Here is a 12,187-nt window from a genome sequence, read left to right on the forward strand (position 1 = left end):
ACAGGCGCCAGCCAGTGAGGCAACCCAACAAGGCGGCATGTCAGGTGAACAACAAGGTAGCAGCACAGCGCACATGGCCACACAGCAAGGCAGCACCTAGCAACACACGATCACATGTCCAGTCCTCCACTCAGTCCACTATCCGGACCACCACCAGCAACCAAATGAACTAATGAAGGATAAGGAATACTATACCAGCAGCAATAGCAAGTCAGCAACAAAATAAAGAAATGATCTGCAGTAAAAAAATTCGGGCCTAACGGGTATTTCGGGTACCATGGAGTGTTACCCGATTAGGCCCAAATTAAAATCGGGTTTTGAGTTTTGTTACCCGCAAGAATCATTCGGGTACCGGGCTTCGGGCTAAACGGGTACGGTCTCGGGTATTTCGGGTTTCGGGCTTTGGGCTCGGGTTTTATGCCCGGTGCTAGTCTTTACGGTCCCCATCCTCACATCATGAGAATGGTCGAGCCTTCAAACCCTTCAGATCCTGAAGCCCCCATGAGAACAAGGGACTTGATACACATAAGTGTAATCCTGTAGCAATAAAAGGATGCCCACTAAGGGCATTACAACCTTGAGGAATGGGACCCACATCTAAAGACCTGCTAACAAGTCTGTGGTGTTAGATTATCAAATAAGGATTAGGTACAACACATTAAATGTGTGATGTATGACATTACAAGCCTAAGAGGCGTGTTGTTGCTATGACTTATGATACACCCAGCCCAGGTGGGGTTGGCCGAGGCCCAACAAATTAGGGTTGCCTGGAGTCCAATAGTTCATTAAGCACACCCAACTCAGGGAAAGACCCAATCGCCCCAAAAGACTAGTCCAATGGGGGAAGGGTGGATCTCCCTTTTAAAGTGGCTTCCTCCTCCCAAGTTAAGCGATGTGGGATAATTCTGAGGCTCACACGGTCACCGTCCGACTACAATTGGGCCAACTGTGCCAATTGCGTCTTTGCCAATGGGTAATAGTGGAGGATGTCCTCATCATTCCCACCTTCTTAAAATGGGCCCTAGATCTGATACCAGATGATACACCCAGCCCAGGTGGGGTTGGCCGAGGCCCAACAAATTAGGGTTGCCCGGAGTCCGACAGTTCATTAAGCACACCCAACTCAGGGAAAGACCCAATCGCCCCAAAAGACTAGTCCAATGGGGGAAGGGTGGCTCTCTCTTTTAAAGTGGCTTCCTCCTCCCAAGTTAAGCGAGGTAGGATAATTCTGAGGCTCACACAGTCACCGTCCGACTACAATTGGGCCAACTGGGCCAATTGCGTCTTTGCCAACGGGTAATAGTGGAGGATGTCCTCATCAACTTAGACTGGAGTGTACTCGATACCACTACACAGTATGTGCATTGGCCTATAGCCATGCGAGCACACTCGAGTATATCATAAAAGTATTATCAAGTATAAACGGCTACACCAGCTACCAACTACATCATACTCACGATATGGGATGCGACACCCAAGGGTGAAACATATCATACCTGCACCTTGGCAGGAATGACTGTAGACTGGTGAAAGACATCCTCGACACTTGTCACACCCAGTTTCAGAAGGCAAATTGAATGCAAACCATGTACGTGCTAGGATCAAAACTCACGTAAGTTTTAGAAGACAAATCGAATGCAAACCATGTACGTGCCAAGATCAAAACTCACGTACATAACGATTACAAAAATAAACATCTCGAATAATAACATAAAGAGGTATTAACTTATTACATCATGATGTCAAAGACATCCACATAGTCATCAACTTAACAAGTAAACCAAAGTGCTAAAGCGAAACAAATAAATATAAGGCCTTCATAGGTTGCTGACTGGGGGTTGCCACTAATCTAGATCTAAAACTCATCATTGTCCTAGGACTCCTGGAAGTCCTCAATGTTACATTCGTCTTCTCCTAAGAAGTGGTTGCAATGTGAACAACCTGATGTTTTCTATTAATGCAAGGGTGAGTACACGTCAACGTACTGAGCAAATGCCCTGTTTGGCTGAAGTGCCACTACACCAAAATAGTAAACTTTCTAGAGCCGAAACCCTAGGAAGTTAGCCCTAAACTCTAGAAAGTTAGCTAAACTCTCGGAAGTTAAATCATCTCGTCGGAAGTTTGGCTCTCGGAAATTTTTTCTCAGAAGTTAGCTTAACTTCCTAGAGCCCTTTAGGAAGTTAGCTAACTTTCTACAGCCAAAGAAGCCTCTCGGAAGTTAATAGGTTCTCAGAAGTTAGTAGCTTCATGCCGTCAGCTGACTAACTTACTACGACTGACTTTCTACAGCTGACTGTAGCCCCTAGGAAGTTAATTTGACCAACATTACAAATACTGTTTATTTTTATTTTACACCACATTTCACAACATAACAAATATATCAACAACTATATAGCACACCATATTTTAACATAAAACATCTCACACACAATCACATAACAATATTTAAATCCATAGTCTTATCAATTACATCACAAAAGTCTCATGAAAGGTAGTCTAAAAAAGTTCCTGGTGCAGTCACTGAGAGCCCAAATTGAAATAAACCAACCTACGGTCATCAGAAATAGACATAAACTTTGATCCATCGGAGGACCAAGCTATTCGGAATATTGAGCCTTCATGCTCCTTGAGCCTACCAAGATGAACTGACATGTGCTGACTATCATCAGGATTCATAATTTTGGGACTGTTTACATCAGAAGTATCTCCTTCATTGGAGCATACCATAAAGGATCCCAGAACTTGTGGTGCCAATTTTCATATGAGAATCTGGAAAATAAGACTAACATTGAGAGCTATATTTCTGATGAATATGAATGTCCTCTAACAGAGTTTGGGAAGCTTACCTCGTTTAAAATGGTCCCGGATGCAACAAGAAACTCTCTAACAGAGTCTCCCCACATTCTCATGGAATATAGAAGGCACTTCTCTGCACCCATAAGGCAACTTTGTAAGCAAAGGTGAACGAGGAATTTAGCACAGGTTGTGCCGATTGGACCAAAGTTAGCATGGAGATGCATAGTTAATAAACCTGGAGACTTCACTCGGGTAACCAACGCACGCTTGCTCAGATCCCACAGCGCTACTGAATTGTCACTCAGACCAATCGCAAGCAGCCCATCGACCTGCGCCGGAGCCGTAGCGACCATGTGAGGTTGGTAAAAACGAAAAGCTCCTCTCCAGACTCCACAGTAAGAGCGTGAACCAAGCGTGGTACTGGTACCTCAAGGAAACGAGTGTCGAGCACCCAATGGTCAAACCCCGGGAGCATCTGCTCCAGCTCCAGCCGCGCCTCGCCGCCATCTGCTTCAACACCGAATCCGAGGGAGAATAGCTTCACCCTCCTCTCACCAAACAACGCAAGCGTGTAGCTGGGACAGCCGGGGCCTCCGCTCCGGGGCTCGATGCCGTGGACGCGCACCCCGTCGAACGCTCGGAACGACGCAACGAGCCTGGCAGCACCCACCTCGTACAAGAGCAGCTGCGATCCAGTCCCTGCGGCAACAGGGCGAAGGGCATGGATGTTATCACCCGCTCGCTGAGACAAGCAGAGACGACACACGCATTCCACGGCGGCGCGGGCGAGCCAGGTACGCGCAGGAGGGCGTGCGGCGAGGAGTAGCGGTCCAAAATGATTAAAAAACAGCTAAATTGTTTTTGTTTTCATATTTTTTGGTCGGGACGAAAACGAAAACGAAAACCAACGGTTGAAATACGGGATCGAAATTGTCGGTTATTTGAAAACGATAAACTATAGTCGGAAAGATAACTATTTTGTAGTTTTAACAAAAACATAATAAAGTGGTGTATTGCCTAATTTTTAAGATATAGAAATACACAAATAACTCTTTTTCATCATTCATATTAGTTAGAGTAATTATAACATTTACTTTTCGTTAATTCATTCACTTGAACACAACAAAAGTCTATAACTTAAATAAATTATATGCTAGATCTATATCATATTATATAAAACAGTAGAAAACGGTATTAGCACGACTTGGAAACGAAAAATACGAAAACGGTCGAAAAACTAGCTAAATCGTTTTCGTACCGTTTCTAATCGGTTCCCGAACAATTCGAAAACGATCGGGAAAAACAGTATTCGAAACGGGACGGTACGGGAATTTCCCGTCCCGTTTTCATCCCTAGCGAGGAGAGGAAGGAGACGGCGCCGGGCGCGGCGGGCGGGAGCGGGCGCGCCGGCGGCGGCTTCGTCCTGGTGGAAGACACAGGAGTGAGAGAGGAGAGTGAGAAGAGGATAAGATTGAGTAGGGGTTTAAGATAAAAAAATTTAACTTCCTAGAGTAAAGCCGTAGAAAGTTACATAACTTACTAGAGTTTGTACATGTACTCTAGGAAGTTAAATAACTTCCTAGAGCAGGCCGTAGGAAGTAAGCTTTTTGTTTGACTGGTCAAACGTTGAAATCTAACTTCCTAGAGGAGGTCGTAGGAAGTTAGCTGCTCATGCTAACTTCCTAGAGGCAGCCGTAGGAAGTTAGCTTTTCGTTTGGCTGGTCAAAAGCTGAAATCTAACTTCCTAGAGGAGGCCGTAGGAAGTTAGCATGGGCAGTTAACTTCCTAGAGTCGACCGTATGAAGTTAGTCAGCAACTAAAAGCTAACTTCCTAGAGGAGGCCGTAGGAAGTTAGCTGTCCATGCTTATTTTTTACGGCCGCCTCTAGGAAGTTAGCGGCTCGCTTGACCGAACACACGAGTCAGCATGTGAAAGCTAACTTACTACAGCTTTTATAAAAATACCGTAGGAAGTTATGTTTATTTACTAGAGCTACCAGTTGCCTCTCGAAAGTTATTTATTTTCTACGGTTTCTTATAAAAGCTGTAGGAAGTTAAAAAATCGTAGGAAGTTAAAAAACCAATTCCTAGTGGGCTAGCTTTATGTGGAGTTAGTCTCATAGCAGGATGCTTCTACTTTGTCAAGTTTCAGTCATTAATAGAAGCCAAGTTTTATCATAAACACAAGTTATTAATCCAAAGAGTACCTCCTCATAGAGGAAATACCAGAATTCATACTTAGAATCATCATTAATAGAGCCATCATCATCAACAATAACCATTGTATCTAGAGTATCTCTAATCAAAGGAGCTCCTAAGGCTGCTCATAACTGTGAGCATGACTGATGTATCAGTTTCTAACCCTCTGTAGAGGTTGCGCATCTTTACCCACAAGTCGTGATCCCGCGTTAGTCACGCGCATCCTAACTTGCTAGATCCGTTGCGCTGAAGCGCAACCGTTTTCTTGCTGCATCCTAACTCTGGATCCGTTCCGTACACGCGGATCCGTGGCACTTGCTCACTAGTCTTTCTAAATAGTTTTAGTTAGGCGCAAGAGCATTGAAGCAAGCTCTTTATCGCACCATAACCGAGTCTCCCCTTGCAGCTCTGATCAATCCACCCGGCAAATAACTGCTCCTTACTCTTTGATTGTATGTCCATTTTTGCTTGATGTCTGGCTCACCGGATCTCGGACCCTTAAACACTTCCAAGGTGAGTTGGCAAGGTTTCACTATGTCGTCTTTACAAAGATTCTCTTAGGGTATAGCCGCCTGTTAGGTTTCCTAAAGGTTGTGAAAAACAGTACCCCTCCCCAAGGGGCGCGAACCACTCTCGGCAGAGCGAGTACTGCAACCCCATTGACGACACGACAACTAAGCAAACTATACCACATGTTCCTCTAATTAATTAGCTAAGGGTGTCCCATTCCACCCTCATGGTTGCACTTTTTCCCAGGTGGTCATCTAACGAACCGGTCCTTACAAAGAAGTACTCGACAAACAACCCAAGCCTCCTTTAGTGTCACAAGATCATAATCATATCCATAATAAACAATGTATCATAAAGTAACCTCATCTTGTTTATTGATTAAAATAGAGAGCTAGCATAAAGCTAATCATAAATGTTCTAACCCAAAAAGGTAATCAAGGACAAAATGAATAGAAACTAGTCAATCCTTATGTTTCAATTATGTAATGCGAGGAAATGAATTATCATGTGAATAGGACATAAATTGGTCAGAGGGCACTTACCTTCACCAAACAACTACTCCTTAGGGTATTCTCCTTCAACTCCTTCAAATTGCACAAACAGATCATTATCTATGTGAGTGCAAACATATATTCAACATTTTTCAAATAGAAAGAAACAATACACCATACAAAAGAATAGGTCGATTAAATATACAACGTAGCATAGAGCTCACATTTACAATTACGCGAGAAAAGGAACCGCGATGGTCAAAACTACGGTCGAGAGGCATCGTGTTTACGCTAAGCGAATGGTCTAAACTATGGTCGCGCGCAGCAAGGCAAGGACAAGTTCCGGACGACGAGGCGAGGCGCTATCGCGACGAGGTGAGCAGTGCGCACGACGCATGATGAGCAGGGAGAGAGGAGGGGTAGACGGGTGACGTCTAGGGGTAGACGGACGTCGTCGGAGTCCCTATGACGTGTTGAGCGTACGTGAACGTGGATGCGACAGCGACACGAGCACGACGACGAGCGCGGCACTGCGGCGACACGCGACGTGATGCGAGGCATGAATGCGGTGAGCATCGACCGCGAGGGGCTGGGCTAGGCGGATTCGTCGTGGCCGCTCGGTCGGCTACGTAGGGGTTAGGAGATCGGCGCGTGAGGCGAGTAGTGGCCTATGCGCAGGGGTAGATGATGTTTTCTATACAGCGGAGATGACCGCGACGGTGAGGCTATGCACTTGAGGATTGGGCTCGGGGCTAGGCAACGATGTGTCGGTGTTTGACGAGCACACCGACACGCACTAGCCGCGTGCCTTGACGTGTGGGGAGGGGCTGCAGGGAAGCGACGAGAGGGGGGGTCAAATTTGCGCGTGCAATAGTGTTGCTATTGTGCAGTGCCTGATAAGAGGAGAGGAGAGAGGGCCTAGACGCATGGGAAGGAGTGTGCGGGGGCGGACGATCGCACCATGGCCGCGTAGGCCTGAGGCTAGGCGAGCAGCGCCTTGCCATAGCGCCAAGCGATGGCAAGGGGGAGGGGGGTAGGCAGAGAGCGAGGAAGAGAGGTGGGGTATACGAAGCTCTACCGTGCGGGTGGGACGAGCGCAATGTCGATGATGAGGGCAGAGCGTGAATGATTGTGTAGGGCTTGGCGCAGACAGGCGATGAGCGCGCGATCAGCGCTTCGGCGGACAGTGGCACAGCGACGCTCGGCTCCGGCTACGACGGCTCCGGGCGGGGCGGTTCTGCGCGAGGGGTGAGCGTGTGGTGAAGAGAGTTGGGCGGGGTGCTATTGTGGGGCAAGGTAGGGGGCGTCAGTTCCTAATTTCAGGGCGTTGTGGGCGAGTGCTGGTGCGCATGGAGTGGAGAGACCAGTTGGGAAGAGGTATAGTGGTAGTCGTGCGACTGACATGCAGGCACTAGGGGCAGCAGCGGCTAGCGCGCAGTGCGCTTGCGCGTCCGATGCGGGTGAGCGGGGCGGCTTCAGTTGCAGATGGGCCGCACAGAGGGGGTGTGCGCGCTTGTGGGCCGCTGGCAGGGCGTGGGCCGCGAGCGGAGGTGGATCGACCACGACCGTAGGGCTTGACCTCGTAGGGGGTGGGGAGGAGAGGGCGTAGGGTGGGCTATCGGGGAGTCCAGCGTGGCTGGGCCAAGATGGTCTAGGCGAGTCTTCCATCCCCTCTTTCCCTTTTCTTTTCTTTTACATAAACTCTCCTATCCAATTCCCAAACTCGAACACAAAACCTAAAACAAGATGAATGCACTTCAAACATATGTAGCAAGCAAAACAAAATGTGCGCTTGAACATGGTGCAACATCACACGACTTCCTTAGGGTTTTCTTGATACATGATTTCAAAATAAATCCCTCTATTACTTTGAAAGGAAAAGAAAAGAGCAAAAAGGAAGAGGAGAAAGAAGGCAACACATGAATTTGGTAGATATTAGAAAAAAATATTTATGCCCCCAAATTTAGGGTGTTACAAGACTGTGTTGTGATAAGAGGCATGACTTTCTACGATTACGAGGACATGATATGAATGAGGTAGTTGGGTCTTAGTTAGGGGTCCAAGGTTTGACAAATGTAACCTCTCTCTCCTCCCTTACACTATAAAAGGGAGGATAGTGTAACGTTTAAGGGAATCCCATGTTAGACATACACACTTTCTCCTATAGGGTTAGTTTGAGTCGATAGAGTTCACACTACACCAAGAGCAGGTATAAAGGTAGATTAGAACTACTAGGCTAGAACTTTCACCATAACTAAGAGATGTGGAGGAGCTAGGAGGTCTTGATGATCCGTTCTCCATCTTTATATTCATCAATCCATGAGTAGTAAGAGGATATACCCACATAACGACTTGAATCACTCAAAGTGCGTGTGGGCTAGTTCCCTGTCATACCTAGATTTAGCATGACTGGCGACCTACTACCTGATCTCTCTCTCTCTTTATAATACTTTACGTATCGCAATATTGTTTCGCAACAACAGCTACATACTTTATTCTCTACTTATATAAACGTTTTCTTGTTGCTTATCGTTCTTACTTAAATTTCTTCACTTAACCTGTTATTTTATTAAATACTATTTAGTGCAATTCAGTTTACTTCGATATTTGAGATTATTACAAGCCTGCTTTGATTTGATTTTACTTATGTTCTTGATGAACTTAGTAGTAAAATTCCATTCTTCTACGTTGAATTGAACATCATATACTTAAGTTGAGGTGAGTACATACATTCGTACCAGAAATTCGAATCCGGAACACTGTTTAGAAAGGTCTATATCCCGTATTGAAATCTAAATTGAAACATTGTAAAAATGATATTAGAATCCGATTTCATGCTAATCCTATCCGATTTTCCATCCCTACATTGATAGTAGATTGACATAATGACATGCATACTTGACCATTTTTACCACGTGGGCCGGCTGCAAGCCTTAAAAACTCAAAGAAAGAGCTGGAGTCCACTTGAGGAGATGGCCCGAGAAAAAATTGGGCCAAGCACAGGAGCGCAGAGGTACAAATTTCTTTTCCTTTGCGTCATGTCATCACGTCCAAGTCCTACACACTAGACAGCTGCCGGTACGTTACGACTCCATCTCCAGCTACAGCTCCAGCCAGCCATGGGGAGTAGCCAAGCAGGCAGCAGTAGGACAAATTCCATCACCGATCGACAGCAGCCAGGCTAGAAAGCACCCAGAGCGAGAACGGCATAGATGCCGGAATCTTGCATGGCAGAGTGCCCTACCCGCCCGCGCAAGGGAGGCTGCTGGGAGAGGATGGGATGGGATGGGCGCGGAGGAGAGGACGACTGGCCGGACCGGACGTCTCACGTCTGGATCTGGACGACACGCGCGCGCGGAGCTGGCCCTGGTGACCATAAGATTCTCGACGAGACGAGCAAGCAAAAGCACGCACGCACGCTAGCAAGCTGCACCTGCACTGCACGCCGGCCGCCGGCAAGCTAGCAAAGCTACTGCCATGCGCGTTGCCTTCCTTCCGTGGCCGGCAGCAGGGGACCGGGGACGGACGGACGGACAAATCAAAGGGAGGTGGCGCTGGCGCTGGCGCCGCAGTAGTGCAGGAAGGAAACGGACGAGAGGTGTGCTGCGGTCCCGTCGTCGTTCTTCACCGTGCCCTGCTGGTCTGGTCTTGCGTCGCCGTCGTCTGAGACTCGGGAAAACAGGAATAAAGCAACCACGGTGTATGTACACGTAGGTAGAGACAGAAAGGGTAGTGTGTGAGTGAGAGGGGAGATGGCTACAGTACAATACAAAGCAAAACATGCAGTGCAGTGCAGTGCAGGAGAGAGCGGGTGAGTGAGAGACATGCGAACCTTTCAGCTATAGCCTCCTCGGTTTGCAGAAGGGGAATCTGTGCAGGGGAGGGGGCCAACAGCAGGGCACAGTGCAGGCTGGGCAGTGCATGCTCAGGGACAGCATGCAACACCAAAACACACCAACCGAGAGATGGAAACAGGGAGAGGCGTGCGTGGCGTGATTGGGGGAGCTAGTGTTGCGTTGCATTGCATCCCCTCGTCACTGGCCGCCAAGCAATTGCCCCCTTTGATCCTCCTCTCGGAATTGTAATTCGCCTCTCGAGAATCCAACTCTCACTAATAGATAGAAACTCTATAAAAGAGGATGTGAACCTATTTATGCTGACGTTTTTTATAACCGTCAGTGCTATGAGCTAGTAGAAATATCAGTTTCCACAAACGATTAATTGAGAACCGTCAGTGAAAATCGATTTATATTAACGATCAACGTAGAAAAATCGAGAGTGAAAATCGATTTTCACTTGCTGTCGACGTAATAAAACCGACACTACTAATAATTTCTAGAAAAACATAAAATAAGTTTTTTTTTAAAATAACAAAAAATATTTTAAGTTGAGGAGTCCTGCTCGTCTCCATCGAAGTCATAAGTCACAATAATTTTCTGCAAAATTCACAGCTATGAGGCAGCTCGGAATTTAACCCACCACCAACCTCACCCTTGCGCAAAGCCTCCTCTACCACTCCACCTATGATGTGTCTTAGAACATGTATAGTGGTGTTTAATGTAGAGACTCTTAATATGTTTAAATAGGGTATTTGCAAAAAAAATCGTGGAACCGTCTCTCCGTGAAGAGACGTCTCTTGATCGTAACCCAAGTAGCAACAGACGCCTCACTTCCCACTATATGAATTCGTCGTTTGTTCTATTGATCCGATGCAGTATAAGCACATTTACTTCTGCATTTATTAATAGATTACATTTATTGACACTCCATTGTATAATATAGTCTCTTAGTTGTCTCTTGTGCTTGAAAAACCGTTTTGATGTCTCTCCACTGTACATTCCCTTTTGCTTAGATTACAGTTTTGTTGCCCTCGTACTACAAACCAACTGAGCGTAAATTGACTATTTGAGGTCGTAAATAAATTCAAACAAAAAAGTTGTCAACTACAAAGTTGAATAACTTTTCAAGTTCTACAACTTTTATTTTGAAATTTTTTCCATTCGAGGTCGTTTGCAAAATTTGCATTTTGAATTTGACAAATTCGAATGCAATTTTTGAGTGCCGAGATGATTTCAAATAAAAAGTTGTCAATTACAAAGTTTCATAACTTTTTGAGATCTTATTTTGGTAGTTTTATCATCTGATGTCATTTGAAAAACTAAAAAAACTAAGGATAAAAATGATTTCTAGTGGAGGTTTCTTAAGAAAACTGCCACTAGAAATCGATTTCTAGTGGCGGGACACCTAAAATCTTATTTTGGGATTTTAGTAAGATTGTCCAAAAGATTGTGAATCAAAATATATTTTAATAAGAACTCCCTTACCTTAAAATTACTTATTCTAAAATAAATACGATTTCTAATAAAAAGATCCCGATAAGAATTAGTTATCCCTTTTGTTGAAATATAAAGTTATAAATATTCTCTAAGGATTTTAGTTCAAATGTCTCTTAATAGTGAATATACATTATACATTATATTTTTGGATAAGTTAAATATGTAATTGTGAATGTTCTTTTAATTAGGGTTATACATTCCAAAAGGATAACTATTTTGGTGTGTATCACCTTTGAAAATTTTGCTTAAATAAGTAAACTAATCAATAATAATAATAAATAAAGTGAATTTGCATCTCATGTAGGAGTTATGCTTGCTACATTTAACTAGTGTTCAAAACAAGATTCGAATTTTGAGTTTAAAATTTAAAAAAACAAAAAATGAAAATAGAAAAAAGAAACAACCACGTGCATTGGGCCAACTTCCAGCCCAACTAACCACAAGCCCAACCCAACTCTCCACCGCCATCGCAGCCACGGGAGCATGTTGATTTGTGGGACCGATTCGCCAGTGCTCGCACACGCTGGATGTCGTCGTCCGAGTCACTGTCAAGTGGGACCTACGTTCCAGGATCATCTCCCACGATAAGATCTTCTCGAAACCGAAGCGTGAGCATGGATTCTGTAACAAACTCTACTGCCGACGGGAGAAGTTGTTACAAGCTCGGATCAACTAGAATCCAGGGTATAATACTAGGTCCACAAAATCGTCTCTCCATGTGCACCCATGAGCCACGTTGTCCGTAGTCACCGCCCTCAGAAAGGAGGCGACAGAGAGAAAGAGGGTCGTGCTCGCTGTCATGGGTGTGTCGCTGAATACGCCGTCGTCGGAGTAACATGCGGGTGCCAGGGCGCAT

At 45.4% G+C, this 12,187-nt stretch overlaps 1 protein-coding gene across 1 annotated transcript in view; it reads right to left on the reverse strand.

The window, feature by feature from the left end:
- Positions 1 to 2,411: 2,411 nt before the first annotated feature.
- The window catches only part of LOC103628657 (uncharacterized), a 101,111-nt gene continuing 91,335 nt past the window's right edge, over positions 2,412 to 12,187 (reverse strand). Inside the window, exons 2-6 of the mRNA XM_008648823.2 lie at positions 4,123 to 4,219; positions 3,224 to 3,646; positions 3,032 to 3,125; positions 2,847 to 2,929; positions 2,412 to 2,769 (exon numbers count right to left, since the gene is read on the reverse strand). Of these exons, the coding sequence (XP_008647045.1) occupies positions 2,758 to 2,769; positions 2,847 to 2,929; positions 3,032 to 3,125; positions 3,224 to 3,646; positions 4,123 to 4,219 (709 nt within the window). The 3' untranslated portion in view covers positions 2,412 to 2,757. The remainder of the gene's footprint in view (positions 2,770 to 2,846; positions 2,930 to 3,031; positions 3,126 to 3,223; positions 3,647 to 4,122; positions 4,220 to 12,187) is intronic.

The sequence above is a fragment of the Zea mays genome, chromosome 5 (genome assembly GCF_902167145.1).
Source record: "Zea mays cultivar B73 chromosome 5, Zm-B73-REFERENCE-NAM-5.0, whole genome shotgun sequence".
NCBI classification, from domain to species: domain Eukaryota; kingdom Viridiplantae; phylum Streptophyta; class Magnoliopsida; order Poales; family Poaceae; genus Zea; species Zea mays.